Source organism: Lotus japonicus, chromosome 3 (genome assembly GCF_012489685.1).
Source record: "Lotus japonicus ecotype B-129 chromosome 3, LjGifu_v1.2".
NCBI lineage: Eukaryota > Viridiplantae > Streptophyta > Magnoliopsida > Fabales > Fabaceae > Lotus > Lotus japonicus.
Window position 1 is genome coordinate 59235335 of NC_080043.1, and position 19392 is coordinate 59254726.

At 33.9% G+C, this 19392-nt stretch overlaps 1 protein-coding gene across 1 annotated transcript; it reads left to right on the forward strand.

Annotated features, from left to right (window-relative positions):
- Window positions 1-6990: 6990 nt before the first annotated feature.
- On the forward strand, window positions 6991-11750 carry LOC130744314 (uncharacterized). Its single transcript, XM_057596502.1, has 4 exons — window positions 6991-7775; window positions 9648-9931; window positions 10459-10686; window positions 10847-11750. The coding sequence occupies exons 1-4, from the start codon at window positions 7346-7348 to the stop codon at window positions 11339-11341; spliced, it is 1437 nt and encodes a 478-aa protein (XP_057452485.1). The 5' UTR covers window positions 6991-7345; the 3' UTR covers window positions 11342-11750.
- Window positions 11751-19392: the final 7642 nt, after the last annotated feature.

A 19392-nucleotide genomic window follows, 5' to 3' on the forward strand; every position in this document is an offset into this window, starting at 1 on the left:
ATTGTGTTCATTATTTCAATAATTTTGAAAAAAAAGACTTTTCAATAAATAGTATTGGAGTTTTCTTTATAAATAATTAATATTACTCGAATTTAATAATTAATATTTAATAATCAGCATTGGATCACTTTATAAATTTAATTATTTATTTATTTAATAATGTGAAAAATAATACAGTCCATGTGAAAAAAAGATTAAGCAATAAGTTTTTAATGCCATCAAAATAGTTGTTTTACCATTTTATGTACTTTTTACAGAGAAAGTCGATTTTTGGAAAGAGCAATCACAATTTCCCAAACAGGTTTACACATGTTAGATCCTTTTATAAATTTAATTATTTATTTATTTAATAATGTGAAAAATAATACAGTCCATTTGAAAAAAAGATTAAGCAATTAGTTTTTAATTCCATCAGAAAAGTTGTTTTACCATTTTTTATACTTTTTTCGGAGAACGTCATTTTCTGAAAAGGGCAATCATAATTTCCCAAATAGGTTTACACATGTTAAAATCGAGAAAAATAAAGTAATTTCATCTTTTTCAACTATAATAAGATATAAATTAAATAGATTAAGAATTATGTAATAAATTTATATTTATTCAACTTTGGTCATAACTTTTTTTCTCTATTAAGCTTGCTCAAAATCATTTTTACTAATATGTAATAAGATCATAAAATTATATTGAGATTGTTTCTTCAAATAAAACACACATACGTTATAGTTTTTTTTTTGAACATTACGTTATAGTTAATAGTAAATACCTCATAGTGTCATTTTAAAATTTACACTATTTTATCTAAATTTTTTATGGATAACATTATTTTGTCATTAATCAAGTTTAATTTTTGTTATTTTTCCCTAATGCGAAATTCATGTCAATTTTTAAGTTTATGACCATTATTATTCAATTTAGGTAGTTGAATTACTTTGGACAATACAATTTTTTTCAGTTTTAAATTTTATTATTTAATATATTAATTACAAAGAAATTTTCTATTGCTTCCTTTATTTTATTACAATGGTAGGAAGATTTTACTGCTTAATGTATTTAATAAATTTTTTATGATAATTGAATTAAAAAAATAAATGACTATGACTAATATATATTTTTTGAAATATTTTTGTATCTAATTAAATATTTTATTAAATCATTACACTATCTCGTATTAACCTCCCTACTTGAAATGAAAGTGTAGTTTTTGTTTATTAGAGTGTCTTGTTTCGTTTTTTTTTTCCCACACTTTGTTAGAGAACTAAAGAGTTATGTTTCAGGAGTCTTTTGTCATGTTCTATTCTACCTTATATAACAAACATGAAAATTAGTTGGTAGTTGAATAACTAATTAATTTGAAAATATTATTAATCAAGTTTTAGTTTAGTTTAATGTATATAATACAAATGATTTTTTTTTTTGGTGTATTTATAACAAAATTTCAATTGAATTATACATTTTAGTAGGTGTTTGAATAGCTAATGACTTAGGCAATTTTATTCATTTTTAATATTTTAATATAATTTATTTAATACAAAGGAAAATGTTAATACAAAGGTTCAAAGTAACTTTTACTTTTACATTTTAGTAGGTGGTGTAAAAAATAGTAATAAGTTTATTTTTTAAAAATTCCTCAACTTATGATGAATAATTATTATTAAATTAATTTTAATTTTAATATATAAAAAATTAGAAAGTTTTACAATTAGAAAGAAGTATAAAAAATTACTATTAACTATGTAATATTGTTATTAGTGTAAAGTTAGTCAATCTAAATTATTATTATTACTTACATATTTCCCTCATGTAGTAATTAATAATTAAAATTTAAATTTAAATAATATCAATATTTAATTTAAAATATGAGATTAAAGGTTGAAACAACTTCAAAAAAAAAGTTGAATAAAAATTTGTTTAACTTCATTATTTAATGCCTTTAATACTTATAGCTTAAGTGAGCTTTACATATATATATAGATAGATTGCATTCTAACAGCTGGCAGGGCACTTATTTCATATTTTATGCTTTTTTTTTGTCAAAATATCTTATGCTTTGCTTTGTAGCTTCAGCTTTTTTCTCCTCGTTTGTATTTGACACTTTGGGCCTTGGCCTCTTTTTTAAATGAAATACTTCAATAATTGATAAAAAAGGACAAGCCTAGCTTGAGCAACTAAAAATATTTATTCAAAATGCTTAGACAATGAAAGCATTTTTTCTTGAGTTTATTTTGACGTATCATCAACTAATTAGATTTCAAAAGTTTCTCATGTAACTCAATTTAATTAAATAAAAAAATTATATTTTCCCACATTTAAGAAATCTGATTGGTTGATGATGTAAAAAGACTTTACACTATCGGTACATCAAACATTTTCTTTTGTTTCTTTAACTCAAGTGTCACAATTCTAGAGTTCGATAAATTGAAAGCATTGTTTTTTTTTTTTTGCACGTATGAAAGCATTGTTATACTTTATATGTTTGAATGTTTTAGTTAAAATTATTATAAGGGTCATTGTATTGTTTTTAGTTTTAAAGTATTTTTTGAAAGGAAATAAAATATAAAAAACAATCTACTATTATAAATAATAGATTTATAATAATTATATATAAATTTTTACTTTTTGAGATTCACATCGCAACACCTCAATGTCCGCAACCGCAGCACCTACAACTGCGATCACAACCGCAATTCATAACCTTAGTTTAGACGTCAGGTGTGAGCAGTTAAATTTAGGTTTAACCTTGTCAGGCTCTACAAAAGTCCTGGCTCCGCCACTGTCTCTCAGGCTATACGGGGTGGGACCAGTCCAATAACAAACCCAAAGGTTCAGGATCCAGTCATGTGCCTTAGCGGCTCATCTCGCCTCGTTCAGTCAAGAGTCGTCTGAAGGAAGGTCGCCCCGCCCTTATGGGGCGAGACTTGTTCACATGCCCGCAAGACATCGAGTCTTTGCAGTGCAGAAGGACGAAGTGCGTCTTTAGCACTAGGTCCAGGCACGCCAAGGTCGCTAGGTCCCCTAATAGAGGTCGCGTCGCCATTGTGAGTCGAGACCTGTCCAATAACAGAAGAAAATAACAATTTACAAAAGCTCAAGTTACGAAAGTGTAAGTATGAATGTATGAATGAAATAGTAACTAATATTTTTTTATTGGGTTAATGGTCAAATTGGTCCCTGTGTTTGTAGTGAATTTTGATTTTAGTCCATCCCCGGTAAAAACTAGTCGATATCTCCCTGCAGTTACAAGTATTTTGGTATTAGTCCTCGCCGGAGGGCGGAGCTCCGGCAAGTGTGCCCAGTGGCAAGCTAGAGCTTACATGGCTTTATCCACATCATTTTTAATTAAATGCATTTTCCACCTGTATAATTAAAATTAAAATTTAATTTAAAAAATAACAAAATGACTTTATCAATAACTAACAAAAGTAAATTAAAAAAAAAAAAAACAAAAGTAACAAAATATCCTATTACCGGAAAAAAATCTAAACTCCAATAACACTAACCAAACTAATATTGACCGTAAAAAAAAAAACTCCATCTTCTTCAATCTTCATACATCCTCTCCTTCTCATCTACTTCTTCTCTACTTCTTCATCCATCTTTCTCATCTTCATCTTCATCCATCTTGTTCTTCCTCCTCCTACTCCTCCTTCTTCTTCTTAACCCAAACCCATAAATCTTAACCAAATAACCCCAAAATCAGAATCTGCACACTAGAACATCGTCAATTAATTCACTCTTCATCTTCACCAGCCTCTTCTTCAACCTCCAGCCCAACCCATAAACAATCGCATCTACATTCTTCAGAACTTTTGCTGCTGATTGGGGCTTTGGGTCTCATGGAGGTTGGGGTTTCTCTCTCTCTCTCTCTCTCACCAACTCCTCCTTCCTCCGTCTGTTCTCTAGGCTCTGTAGAAAGGGTGAAGGCGAACCCAGACACCAAACGAGGGAGAGGTTGGTGGTGAAGACGAGTTGGTGGCGGTGGTGGATTTGGGGTTTTTGGGTTTTGCGGTTGAGATTTCAGGTGGGGGTGGGGGTGGCAGAAACCCATGATTCTGTTTCGGTCCACATGGAAAAGATCTACCTTGGTGGAAAGGTCCTAGCTTCCACCCATCATCTTTCTTTCTTATCGTTTGTGGGCTTTGGGGTTAAAAGTTCAAGCTTTATTCATTTTGATCTTCTGGGTGATCAATTTCATGTGTTTCTCAATTGGGTTTTGGTGATTAATGGGTTTCAATTCTTTCTTTTTTGGTTCTTGTTGTCATCATTTCCCTCTCTTGAGAGAATGGTTTATGCTGCATTTTCTGTTTTTGGATTATGCCATTGCTGAATGAAGAGATTATTCCTGAAACGTTTTTACTTGCTTGTTCTGGGATGGTGATGTTATTTCCGAGTTAGTGATGTTTAATTTTGGGTTTGTCAAATTCAGTTGCTTATTTGCTGAGATGAAAGCAAAATGTGGTGGTGGAAATATGAAAAACATTGAAGAAGCGTTCTGGAAATGATGAAAGAAGAAGAATTTTTTTTTTGTTTTTGAAAGAGAAGATGAAGTTGATCAGGAAGATGAAAATTAACTGGGTTTTGTTTTTTGATAGGCATTTTTAACGGTAATGATATATACACACCTCATTTTTAAAACACTTTATTTTCACATCTTTTTGTTTCTATCTCTCTCTTCTTACCATCTATCACATCTCATACTTTCCCTCTCTTACTTTTTTCTTTCTTCCTATCTCTCTCCTCATTCCACCTCTTCCACCTCAAAGAGAGGTGTGTAGGTAACATTATTCCATTTTTAACTCAAATTTCAGTTTTTGATTTTTTCAGTTTATAATTTTTTTAATTAGAAATTAAAAATACGTGGAAATTAAAATTTAATTAAAATGACATGGATAAAGCCACGTCAACACTCGCAGGAGCACTGCCCTCCGGTGAGGACTAATACCAAAATGCGTGCAACTGCAGGGAGGTATCGGTTAGTTTTTTCCGGGGAGGGACTAAAATCAAAATTCACTACAAATACATGGACCAATTTGACCATTAACCCTTTTTTATTTAAGGGACAACTTGGATTTTTTTTTTAATTATTAGGTCTGCAAAGCAAAAAGCATCACCTGGATGACGTACATATTATATACTATATGTTTCGTAACTACGAAGAAGGCTGTGGGCTGCGAATTGAAATTGGATCTGTTTTGTTTTGGTCCAAATTATTTAGAAACTTCCATTCATTCTAGTCAGAGTCAGTAGTGGACCCAAAACGAAAAGTCAGTCCACGTATGAATACATCTTTTCTTTGTGTGCGCGCTGAATGGAATGTCGCTCTTAATTTCTTCATGTTTTCTTCAATCAACTTCCTAATCATTTGCTTCAAGAATTAAATCAATTCTATGACTGAATAATTCCTAATTTTATTATAAAATAATCCACTTGCTTTTGCCTTTTCTCTGACACTTTTTTTTACAAATGGAAAATAACAAACCAATAAAACAAACTAAAAGAAACAAAAATGCAATCAAACTTGAAGGCAGCTGCCTCCATACACATTGCGACTCACTATCTCTCAAAGTTTGACAAGCCGATATATCCGCGGTATATGGATGTATTAGAGAAAACACAAATTACAATTCCTTTTTTTTTATCTCATTTGGTACAAGAAAAAGTTGAGAAAGAAGAGAAAAATCCAAAGTATTTGCATGATTAAACAAGCTCACATTTTCTGTTTTAAAAAAATTTGTTTAGATATTTCTTTATTTTGTTAAATATTTATATCCTCTAATCTCTGTATATTCAAATATCTTTTGTATAATCAACTTTTCTAAGTGAAGTTCTTTCTTTCCCATTTACCAGAAAACTTTTCTAATTGAAGTTAGTATTAATAATTTTCTTTCTTAGTCCTTTTGCTAATAAATCTGAAAAGGTACAAACAAACAAATAATTAAGTTAAAAACAATAGTCTAATTTTGTTACATTTTTATAAAGTGGGGTGTAGTGTTCCAAGTTCCAACCAAGCCAAAAGTTCAACAACCATGATATCATCTAAAAAGAAAACATAAATAATACAAAATGTCAATCAATACGACAAAGAGTCGGTAATAACAGTTTTAGTGGGAGGAAAATGATCAGAAAACCTTTGTTTAGATGGGATTAATTTTGAGAAAAGTTAATATTGGTAGACAGCAAAATCTTAATGGGAAAAAATGAAGAGAAGATGGTAAACTGATATATATATATATATATATATATATATATATATATATATATATATAATAGAAAGAGAAATAGAGATTAGAATTCTCTCATGTCACTTAACAATGCCAAGAGAAATATTGTTTATATGATCTTGATAGATATTCAAAGGAGAGAGAGAGAATTACAACATTTCAGCATAAAAGAATATGGAATAATTGTGATATAGTAGGGTCTAAAGTGCAATTAATCTCATTTTTTAATCCTGAAATTCGAAAAAATATTTGCAACTTTGCTGTACAAGCATACTAACTTGTCTTAAAAGAAAGTTGGTCAAATTCTAGAACCCCATGGTAGCTTGGATCTTATAATTTTCCACAAACCATGGATTGCTTGTAGATACGCCTTAGATAATTATTTTATTAACATTTTCAAATGTAAAATGTAAAAAGTCACTGAAATATGTTCCCACTATCCATCGAAAGATTCTTTTTTGGATAAAAAAATTAAATTCAGGGTGAGGATGCTATCTCATTCCCCGATAGAAAAAATTATTGGACTAAAATATATTTTATACACAACTTTTATTTACCTTATTTCAATTAGGTATGTGAGGTTCGAATCTACAAGACTTATATTTACCTCTCCTTATAGAAATTAGTGGTGTTCAAACCTCTAATTTGTTAGATACGAGGCTCTATTATGCTCGGTTAAACGAACTCCTTCCTTGAGGTTACGTCGACAGATTCTTTGACCTTGCATTATCTTATATCTATTTTTGCATCTTGATAGTACTGTCTAATACTATTTATTCAATTGTTTTGTGTATAGAAGCAAGCCATTTCTCACGGACACGACATCATTCATCATTGCTTAACAGTTAACAACACCACCACCACCCCTCATCAAAATTCCCACAATCATCATCAACTCCCTTTATCTCCTCCTCCTTCCTTTGTAACCAAAACCAGAGCTTCTTTTGTGATTTGGTGATTGATCAGCCGCCTATCGGCTGATTTCCTGAGTGGTTTGTTGGTTTGAAAAATCTCTCTCATCCAACATATCCGCCGGTTTCCTAAGTGGTTTGTTGGTTTGAAAAATCTCACTCAACCAACAAGTCCTCGATTCGAAACGAGCGCTCTGCCGGGAAACTAATACTACTATGATCATGGACAGATCATCACAAAGCAGCAGCTCCGACTCCCCGACCCGAGACCCGAGAGTACTATCCATCGAGTGTCTCAAAGGAAGCTCCAAAGCCGACGAATGGACCGGCGACATGCTCCAAACCGGCGACATCGTGGAGGAGCTCCGGATCGGAGGCTCCGTGAACTCGCTAATCCGGTTCAAGTCGCCGTTCAAGGGCGGCAAGAGCGGCGTACAGAAGATCCTCCAAGACGCGTACAAGAAGAAGGAGACGTCGATCATGGTCCGCGTCCGAAGAGGTCCCGACGAGTTGGCGGAGCTTCAGGCGTGTATTGTCCCTAACGACTCCGGCGGGAAGAAGCAGCTTGTTCTTCGGTCGATTTCTGACCCGAATTATGTTGTCGGGTTAGTGGATCGGTACGAAGCGGAATGCTTTGAGCTTCAAGGTACAACTTTACACCAACTATCACATGATCATAACTCTCTCTATTCTAGTATTCTTCAACGTTCTTCCATTGTCTGTGCTTACTTTTTGACTTTTGAGATTGCGTGCTTTCTTTTTTGTCTCTAAAATATTTGAGTGCGTTAGGAACAGTTATCACCCGCCATTTCCATTCTAGGTTCCTTTCACACGTGTGCCAACACCTTCAATTGTATATTGGTTCATACTTCACTTTTTCTTTAATGTCATTTTTACTTATTTTTTATCACTATTATATTTTCCATCTCATCACTTAGTGCATCTCCAATGTTATGCTAGTTCTTAGAGGTGAGTTTTTAAATTAAGAACTAAAAATTCTTAAGTTAAGAACTAAGAACTAGATTCTTAATCATTAGAAGTGGGTAACGTGGAGTTCTTATGTTCTTGTTTTTCTCTTTTATCTCCAATCCTCATCCTCACGAGGTGGAAGTGATTTTAGAATGTGTATCTGAGTATGAAATTTTATTCTCATAGCATCTCTATTTTCTGTTAGGAAAATATCATAAAGACATAAATTAACAAAAATGTTAGGTTCACACCCTATGAGACCTATATTAGAAGAGAGAAAAATTAAAAGTATAATAAGTGATGTGATGTGAAAAAAATTATGAAAAGAAAGTGCGTAAAAATAACATTTAAGAGAAATTTTAGTATGAATGATGTAAAACTCTAGATAACCATATAATCTAAGAGAAAATAGGAGATGCACTGACAGTGTAAACTTGTTTTATACATGCACCCAATTGATTTCCGCCACATCAGCAATTTATTAATTTACTAATTAAAATTAAAAAGATTTGTAACTACTTAATCTTATGTGGCATAATGTGATTAGATGTCAGTGTAAAACTTCTTTACACTGACAGTGCATATCCATTAATCTCATAATCTAAATTCTAAAATGACAAGTTAGATATTTATGTAGCATAAGTTTATTCCAAGTGGGTTAATAATGTACATGTTTAAGGTTTTGGTCATGCATATTTATGGTATGACAAAGATAATGATTCATTGCAAGAATAAGAGGATAAATAATCAACATGGATCATTTGCTTCTATTTTCTTTAATTTATGAAAAATGTATATTTTTAGTATTTTTCTCCACAAGACCAAGATTAATATGTCTCTGTCGATTTTTTTTTGTCAAACCCTCCCATATACATAGCTACTCATTTTTTTCTATCACATCATTTTCACATTTTATTTTTCCTATTTATCTTTTCCTTTTTCAACACATAATCAATAATTTCTCTCACATTCTCATGCTCCGTCAAACCACTTAATTTGCTTTGTGTGAACTAATTTCTGAGATTATTGACCGAGGGAAACCTTTTGTCTGAACTTAAGTCCCGTGAAGGAGTATATGATATTTTATTAAAGGCTAGAACTTTTCATGCTTCATGGTGCGAGAAACTCGTGACTTTCTCTTGTGAAGTCAACTTGTTCGTTGCTGCTAGTGATTTGGTGATTTTGATGAGGATTAAGGACTGTTGTTCCACCTAACTTTGATTAATTTGGCCCCTTTTGATAATCTATTATGTAAAGTTGTGGCACAAATGTGTATGTTTGGTTTGACGTTAATGCAAACGTTAATGTGATTTCACCAATATCAAAGTATTAATGGAAAATGTAGAATTTCCCACATTGAGTGTAACATGGATCGAAGAAGTAGTATTTCGCCACGCTGAGTTCAACGTGAATTTGTGTTGAGTTTAACGGAAATCGTGAGTCTCAACCTAATCTCTGCATGTGTTAGCTATTGTGAGCTGTTATTTGTTCAACAATGGAATTGCAATTGTCTTTATTTTCTTCATCTGATTGTATCTGCAATTTGCAGCTTCAAGGAGCACTAGGATGGTAAATGAACTAACCAGGACCAAGCTACAAGATGGATATGTTTCATATCCATGGGAGAGGAGGATGCAGGAGATGCTACCAGTTCCCAATTCTAGCAACTTTCTTTCCATATTACTCCTTCCCAAAGCCTCGGATCGAGTAGCTTCAAAGTACAATGATCTGGAGGACACCCTAGCCAGGGCAAATGCATGGCTTAATGCAGGTCAAGCTTCAGGGGTACCTGTTGTCTTCATGAATATTCAAACTGAGTCCCTACTTACTAAGGTAAACAACCACTCCTTACTCACATTAAGGTAGACATAGTCTTGATCAGCTTTTAAAGTGTGCTTGGTTTAGCTTTTGCAAATCAACTTAAGCTGTAGTAGAAACTATATCTCTCATATCAGATTAGGAAATATTGTGATTAGCCCTAAAGATTATAATTAAAAAACTATAACTCTATAGTAATGATTATATGGAAACTTAGTTTGAAGAGTTAAGTTCTTGACAGTCTCATGATGTTTGTTTTGCCTTTAGTTTGAGTTCACATTTTAAAGGAAGAAAGACTATTACAAATGTTCATAAAAGGGATAAAGTTAGGTGTTAGTTACACCTTTTGTTGCCCTCTCTAATAATATACTTGACCTTAAGGAAGTGAATAACACAATTTTGGATATTTTTCATCATCCTATATTCTTGAATCCAACCAAATCTATACAGTTTTTTTTTATTGAGAGAAGTTTTGTCCTATTAATTGCTGGTTTTGATTTTACAAATTGACATTTGAAGTTTCCTTTTTATTTCTGTGACAGATATCTGGAGAAACAGCCTCTTCCACTGTCAATGCAGGCTCCTTATCTGACTTATCTAACGTGGCAAATGTAAGCCTCTATGGCTTTGAGGATTACCACGGAATAGACATAGGCGTTGTTCGAGCGGTTCGCCTATGGTATGCTCCAGTAGGAGGAGAGTTGTCCGTTGAGATAAAGCTCAGAGAGGAAGACACAAAGCTTGGATTCGCCATTAGTCGTACAGAAGAGGTCTCTCTTTTCTGAACTGATTTCAATCAGTTTCTCAAATAAGCTTATGAATAAGCGATTATTGTTTACCTTTAATTAAATGATATATCCAAATATAGTTAAATAGATTGTGATGTTGTTTAAAGTTATAGCTAATAATAATTCTGTCTATAATGTTCAGGGGTTTATTTTCATCTCTTCAGTCATGCATCAAGAGAATGGACCGGCTACAAGGTCAGGGCTCAGCGACCTGTACAAGCTAGCAACAGATACTTCTAGGTTGTTGGTAGTTTCAAGAGTGTCAAATCAGAAAGTCCTTCCATGGATGGTGTCTTCCACCGGAGCCATTCGGTGTTATGACACTGTTTCACTCAGCCAGAAGCTCTCCTTGCACCGCCACACCAGAGTTCCCATTCACCTACATGTCTTCCTCTGGGACCGAGCATTGGCAACTTCGAGTGGATCAAGCAATAGATTCAGGGCTCTGTCTCCTTCTGTGTTGCCATCACCACCTGAAGTTCAAGTGGCGCGCCATCAGGATGAAAATCAGGTACTGCCACTGCCTTCTGAAGCTTCTGAGCCAAGTGATCTTTCGCGACTTAGGCTTCAGAGAGACACAGCTGGGGAAGCCTCATTCAGATTTCATGACTTCGCCTTATCCAGCAATTGGGTATGATAAAAAGGGCGTGCTATAATGTCGACAACCTTAGCTTGCATTTCTGCAAGAGGCTGATTCCACGACTCAATGACCGCAAATATTGTTGTCTATTCTGTTGTATATACACATTGCTTCAGGCTTCAGACTTCAGACTTCAGGGAGGTCCTAGTTTGTTTTGCTTTGTTCACAGAAAAGCAAAGCATATGTTGGTTAATGGTTACTCTCAAGTTGGAAAAGTATGACATTGGTCTGTCTTTCCTTCAAGTTTTGGGTCTGGATAATGTTACTTGGTGGAACTAGTTAACAAGAAATTTTGTGCTTAGTAGTTAAACTGGCTTTGGACAAGCTAGATATTATATTAAAACTATTTTTTTGGTTGGTACACTTGCTCCTACAGTAATATCTTAATTAGAAGGGTTTCTTCTGAGTTCTGTTTGAGAGACTCTTGATATTCACTACAAAGCATACTCTAGCCAATTAGAAAATCCGAATCTATGAAAAAAATGCTAGTTGCTTCTTATTGTTTATGCTACCTAGGAAGAGTCAAACCAGTTTTTTAGAGATTAATGACACATCAGAATTTGATAATGGAAAATGTAAATTAACTATAAAGATGACAGCTAGTTATACTTATGTAAGTGCTCGCAAATGTTGGCTTATTGAGTGAAATGCTATGTACTTTAACTAGAAAGGCCTTGAGCTGTTTCACCATTTGCATTCAAACTTGTGTAGCTATGGCATTGGCTTTAAATTACTATTGCCTGGTGGTTTTACTTGTTTCAGTTAGTTTGTTCATCAGTTCTATGAGTTTTTTCAAGAGGGAAACCAATCAATGCATCATTAATCTTTGGATGGATTATCTTAGGGAAGGAACTATGGGTTTTTTTCATGTGGCAGGTGAGAGATTTGAGTCTCTATAAAGAGTTTCCATATGATAAAGTTGCTTATCTTAAGATTATACTAATAGTTAATTAGGGATGTTTTACCGAGAGATTTTTAGAACTTAAGGAGTTAAGACTAGAGATTTCAAATGATGGATTCACTTAGCTAAGAAATTAGGGGGTGAATAACTCTTTAGCATCTTAAATGAAGGAATTAACCATTTGTAGAGGTGTTTGGGGTTAAGAATTAGGAAATGTATTAAGTGAAATCTTTCATAAATACACCTTTTTTTTTCTCTTCTTTTTACATTTGTAAAACTTCTTTCGTTGCTTTTCTCATTTAAAAATAAAAAATAAACAGTCACTTTTTTTATCACCTCGAAACAATATTTAGCTCGTGAAATTTGCTTAACACCCAATACATGTGGAATATGACAACCTGACATACTATTGTCTTTTCCTAAAAGTAATAAGGTTAAAGATATAACCAATTAGTCTCTCAGTAATTTTTTTAAGGAGAGTTTGGAAAAAGTTGAAAGGTTGGAAGGAAAAATCACTTTCCAGAGCTGGAAGAGAAATACTTATTAAATCTGTTGCACAGGCTATTCCTTCTTATGTTATGTCCTGTTTTATTTTGCCTGATAATATATGTGCAGATATTGACAGAATGATTGCTCGCTTCTTTTGGGGAGGTGATGTAACTAGGAGAGGTCTTCATTGGACGAGATGGGCTAATCTTTGCAAAAATAAATGCGACGGAGGTCTTGGTTTTAGAGAATTTAGAGCCTTCAATGAGGCTTTGGTGGCTAAGAACTGGTGGAGAATTTATATGTTCCCTGAATCTCTCCTGGGGAGAATTTTTAAGGCAGTCTATTTCCCTTCTTCTTCGATCTTAGTGGCGAAAAAAGGGTATAGACCAAGTTATGCTTGGTCTAGTATTTTGAAGGCAGGTGGAAAGATTGAGGGGGGTTTGAGGTGGCGGGTGGGGGATGGTTCCCATATCAATTTGCTTAATGATAAGTGGCTTCCAGATGGTTCATCTTTGGTGTACAGGCATGAGGCAATTGCAGATCTGAGATTGGAAAAGGTGTCGGATTTGTTGGTAAATGGGCGTTGGAACTTAGAGCTTTTAGAGGAGGTCTTTAGTCCTTCCACAATTCAGAAAATTGTGGCCATTCCACTTTCCAATCAAGGTGATACTGATGCTCTCTATTGGTATGACACCTCTGATGGTGTTTATGTGTGCAAATCAGGTTATAAATATCTCAGGGATATGGTTATCCGTGAAGAGGCGTCGTCCTCTTCCGCACCACTCTTGCATGCTTCTCTTTGGCGGAATTTTTGGGCTAGCCCAGCTCTTCCTCGGTGTAAAGAGTTGGCTTGGAGAGCAGTTCAAGGTTTCATTCCGGTAAGAGGTGCCCTTGCCCTTGCAAGGAGAGGTATGCTTCTAGACCCTTGTTGTATTTTTTGTGAAGCAGAGGTGGAGACATGTGAGCATGTTTTCCTCAAGTGCCCAGCTGTGGAGAGAGTTTGGTTTGCCTCTGAATTGGCAATACGGATGGAGAATTTCACTTCCATGGTTGCGTTTATGGTGGCGGTATTGCATGAAGATGAACCTGAGTTCACAGCTGCTGTTCAAACTCTCTTGTATGCGACATGGGAAGCTCGAAACTCAATGGTTTTTAGGGGGAGACGCTTGGATGTGGGGGAGGTGCTTCGTAGATGCTCTACTCTCCATCCTAGGGACGACGCACAGCCCATTAACCGTCCAGAGGTAGGGGCTCGCGCAGCAACATGGAAGCGGCCAGATGTGGGTTTGATCAAGGTTAATGTGGATGCATCCATCAAGGATGGGGTGTGTGGTTATGGTATGGTGGCGCGAGATTCAAATGGAGAGGTTTTGGGAGCTGCTGCTTATTATCCAGTTAATGTTATTTCCTCCTTGCTTGGAGAAGCTTCGAGTCTCCGTTGGGCGATGCAATTGGCTGTGGATTTTGGATTTCGTTCGGTGTGCTTTGAGACGGATTGTCTTCAGCTCTTTACTTGGTGGAAGAAGGAGACAACAGGTTTATCTTATTTAGATGCTATTGTTCGAGATTGTCGTACTTTAATTCCTGCTTTTAGTTTTTTTGATTTTTCTTTTGTAAGACGCTCTGGCAATTATGTTGCGGATTTTTTAGCGAGGAATGCTTCTGATTTCCCCGACTCTGTTTGGGTGGAGGAGGTTCTTCATGCTGCTGATCCTTTGGTGATCAATGATGTAATGGCGTCATCGCCTGCTTTGAGTTAATTTTATTTAAAGCCAACTTCAAAAAAAAAAATTTTTTTTTAGCAAAGTTAGGCCCTCAGCTTGTTGTGATGGTTACCGTTATGTCCCCTATTATTTTTATTTTACTTATATTTCTCAAATTCTAAGCAAACTAGTATTGATCCCACGACATGCACGGGTGGAATTAGAGTATTTTGTCGGCATATATAGTCTTTTTTTTTTCTTCATATTTCCTCTCTCGTTTTTCTTTTTTAAATATGTATATCACCTATTTAATTTTTTTTTTCTAATCCTAGTTACATTCTAATTCTTTTTTTTTTCTCTAATTTGTTATGCTTTGAATCAATATACCAAAACTATTTTAATCTTATATGAAAACATAAAATACAAAAGTTTTGAGTTAATTTTCAAATCAATCATTTAAAAGTTAAAACTATTTGATATCAATTTTTTATTACATATTTAATATTATTTTGAACGTAAGATATTATATTCAATCTTTTTTTTCTTTTGTAATATAAAAATAACCATAATCATTAACAAAACTTTGTCTGCATACATTTTAATGGTAGAAAAGTCACAATTGACTTTTATTAATTATTTTAATGTCATTAAAAATCATTAAATGTCAAATTAATACAGTAGTTATTTTAAAAAAAAGTTACAATTGTCTTTTGTTAATTATTCTAATGTCATTAATAACTATTAAATGCAATATTAATAAATTTATTATTTTTCGCAAATTTGGAATTATTTAATTTTTAAATTACTAAAAATTAAAAAATATAAATATGACATCATCAACCTACTAATTATAGGATGAGAGAGAAAACTTATAAAGAAATGTATAGAATTAGGGAGTGACACTTGTCAAAGTTGCCACTTTTTGGTTTCATATTTAGTATATAGTATAAGGGTCCGTTAGGTGGTCAGGATATGATATAATATGATGATATGTAAACAAGATAGCAACATGATAGGATAAGAGCATGATAGACTCTTATCCTATTATGTTCTGTGTTTGAGGTGCACATGATAAGGACATGATATGATAAGAAAAAATGTATCAAATTTATATTTGAATAAAATATACATTTAAAAATTGATCATTCCATTAAATTTAATTTTTTATACATTTTCATGAATGAGTAGATATTTTAAAATAACTAAAATTAATTTAAATTTTATTAATTAGCCTATTTTATTGTTTTCAAGATAGCCTATATTTCTTTTCAAAAAACAAAAAGATAGCCTATATTTTAAATAAAATTATGCAGTTAACCAATTGGTTTTCACTTAGTTGTGACACGTGATAATTAATAGTAAAAGTTAAATAAATTAAGAATATTATTATTTCAAAAGTACTTTATATTTAAATTATAAATTATCATATAAGTAGATAAATAATTTTAAATAATAGGAGATGAAAATAGAAAATTAGTCGTTGACTATTAAAAAATTAATATTTGCGATTTTCACTTAATTGTGACACGTGATAAATAATAAAATTAACTAAATTAAAAATATTATTATTTCAAAAGTAATCTATATTTAAATTATTATATAAGTAGATAAATAATTTTTAAATAATAGGAGATGAAAATATTAAATTAGTCTATTACTATTAATAAATCAATATTTGTAAGTGAGTAGTCTATTTTACTATTTATGAATAATATTTTTATTTTTATTTTTATTTTAGTGAAATTAATATTATTATAAATAATAAATTATATAATATTAAAATAAATTAATTTGGAGTTAGGATACTGAAAGAAAATATATAACTGGTATCCTATCCTGTTATGATAAGTTATATCCTAACTCCCCCCTCATGATAACTTTTACACATGATGGACATGATAGGATAAGATACCAGGATATGGTTATCCTATCCTGCTGGCGCAACAAACAACAGATAACAACAAGATATGATTATTATTCTGCCATATCCTATCATGTCCTCACCACCAAACGGACCCTAAGAGTATATGATAGGATATCTCACAAATTGAAACAATTAAATAATTCCAGACATTCTTCCACTTAAATTCAATACCTAATAGCCATTTTTTTATTGGGAACATTGCATTAACCTTCCTTGAGGTTTATTATTATTGCACTAACCTCCTATTAGATTAATCATTATAGCACTAAGTACCCTTCTATTATTCAAAATGATATATGAAGAAGAAGAGGACAATGCATTTTGCAAACTCAAGGGGAGATCAGTGCAATAGTATTAAACCTTAGAGTGAGTGTAATTTATCTTGAAACTATTTGACATCCCAAATTCACCACAAAACCTTCAAAATATTTGATTAGAAAATTAAATATTTGGTAATTTTAAATATATAAATTGAAAAAAGGCCAATAAAGTAGACGAACTTAATTATAAATTTGATATATTTATTTTTTGATCAAATATTATTTTACTCACCACAAAATTTTGTTTAATTATAAAACTGGGACCGTGGATGTGTTGTTTACTCTGATTTTCAAGGACAGAAATAATGTCGTGGATTTCTTGGCGCACCAAGCCTCGCGAGATGATTCCCCTCACCGTGTTTGGATATAGCCTCCATCGAGCATTCTTGTGGTATTGTACGAAGATGTTTTAGTTTAGTTGATAAGTTCTGCTCGTTGTGTTTTTGCTGGATTGAGTATGACATGTAATTTGTTTTGTCTTATTACCGGGATTCTTGCTTCCCCTCTTTGAACAACATTATGGTAGGGCTTGTTATGAGGTGTTGGGATTGTACTTGTGGGTTTAGTCGTTTCCAAAGCAAGAAAGCTTTGGCTTGCTATTGATTAAGCTACGTACTAGTTGTCTTGGGGTATGAACCAATGTGGATGGTTGGATCTGGTCAGATCAAGTTCCTTCACGAACATGGGAAATAATGCGCTGGACTTCGGACGAGGATGGAGGAGGAGCACCGGAGGTACCTGCAGGGACTCTGATGTTTGAGTCAGTAAGGAAAAAGAATAGAGGAGAGCGAATGCAAATGGGAATATGAGAACTTACCTTATATGTTGAATGGAGGTTGGAATTTATAGTGGTTGATGGTACCTTGGGCTTGAGGGGTGGTAGTGGTTGATATCGGAAAAGTAACACAAGAAAGGGGGGGTTTGAATTGTGTTCCCTTTAAAACTTGAGTTTTCAATCGAATATAAGTTTAGAAATAATTTTCGCAATCGTTTGATGCAGCGGATATAAAATCGGTAAAGAAATAGACAGTAAGCACACAACGATATACCTGGTTCACCCACAAACATTGGGGCTACGTCCAGTCCTTGGCTTAACCAATATTTTCACTAACAAGTATTAAGGACTTCTCCTAAAACAAGTATTCAACAAGACTTCTCCCAACGAGTTTATAAGGACTCCTCCTAACGAGTTTATAAGAACTCCTCTTTGCGAGTTTATAAGGACTCCTCCTAACAAATATTGTACAAGACTTCTTCTATGATCTTTTCCAAGATCGTTTGGTTCTACAGGGTTCTCTTCTCACAAGAGAGATTTTAGAATTTTACAGCACAATGAACTACAAAGTGTTTGGATGAGATTTGACTTTGAGTTTTACTTTGTGTTCATACTCGAAAGAGAGTTGGATAGAGGATTTGACTCTGTGGTTCTTCTCTCAGACGATGAAAGGATTTGACTCTTGAGCTATTTGAAGAAAATAATTCAGATGTAAGTTATAGAGAATTTTCACAAGTCTGAATATCTTCAAGTCATCCTTTTATACTTCAAGTTCTCCATGGATGTGTTGAGAGTCGTTGGAGCGTGTAGAGCAACTTGAAAAATAGTCGTTGGATCGAACGATCTTCTCGTCAGGTGCATTTAATGCCTTGTACTTCTTTGATGGAGACTGGTTGCTACAATGTGTATCTATGTCAGTAGTTGGTAGCACTTCAAGCCTTGTTCCAGTCCTTGCAAGAGAGAAAGAGGAAACTGATGTTGACAACGTTATAATCATTTCCTAGATTAATGTGCTTTGTGAGATGTCACGTGATTGCTTGCACTTGCTTTCTCTTCTTGATTTTCAGAGGATTAAAATTTGAATATGCCGCTCCTTCTTCTGACAATGCACTTCCTTTACTTGAGACAAACGATGCTGATCTTCATTGACCGCAGTCTTCTCAAACGATCTACTGGCATTGATCTTCCTTGCATAGCTTATCCTTACGCTTTGATTCTTCTTCGTCTTCTATTTCTAATGTTTTGTCTCTTCTCATCATTTTGATCTCCTGTTCTTGACGCTTTGACTTTTCTCGTCTTCTACTCTGTTCTCGTTCAAACGATGTAGTAGATTAGACTCCCTATTTGCTTAGGTAGTTTGTCTTGAAGCTCATTCTCTTTCTTCTGTTGGCCAGACGATCCACATATTTGACTTTACTGAGCTCGTGTCTGCCGTGTAGTCTAGTACTTTGTCATCAGACGGTGAGGATGTGGTTCCATGAAAGATATTTCCAGAAAAAGAAAATCACCTTGAGTGTTTGAGTATTTCATTTAGGTTCTCTGAAAATTGTTATCATTCAAAACATGATAGACGATGTATGTAGCGTTTGAACTTTTAACAATGGTTGTATGCTTTTGGAGTGTTGGATCCCTTGCCCTTGAGGCGATGATCTTACGGTGGAGAGTGAGGTGACAAGGCTTGGCGTGCTCAGTGTTTGATGCGAGTCAATTGCGACGCTGCAAGCTACTTTGTCGGGGGTGGTTGCAATAGGCCGCTTTCGTGACGTTAAAAGCCTGCCACCTCCTGAGGCCAGCAAGTTAGGTGTCACGATATGTTTGGTCAGGGTAATCGCTCGGTTGGGTAAGGATTGTGACTCGCGCCTCGGAGTGTCCAAATCGGTCTGACTGAGGCCGGGTTTCGTGCTGGGATCATCGCGTAACACTGGTCCCTCAACTC

What these genes read in the sequence shown, in the direction of transcription:
- LOC130744314 (XM_057596502.1), top strand. Translation starts at nt 7,346, where the DNA reads ATGATCATGGACAGATCATCACAAAGCAGCAGCTCCGACTCCCCGACC. An exon ending in GGAATGCTTTGAGCTTCAAG is followed by an intron (nt 7,776 to 9,647) that starts GTACAACTTTAC and finishes TGCAATTTGCAG; the next exon opens with CTTCAAGGAGCACTAGGATG. An exon ending in CTGAGTCCCTACTTACTAAG is followed by an intron (nt 9,932 to 10,458) that starts GTAAACAACCAC and finishes TTTCTGTGACAG; the next exon opens with ATATCTGGAGAAACAGCCTC.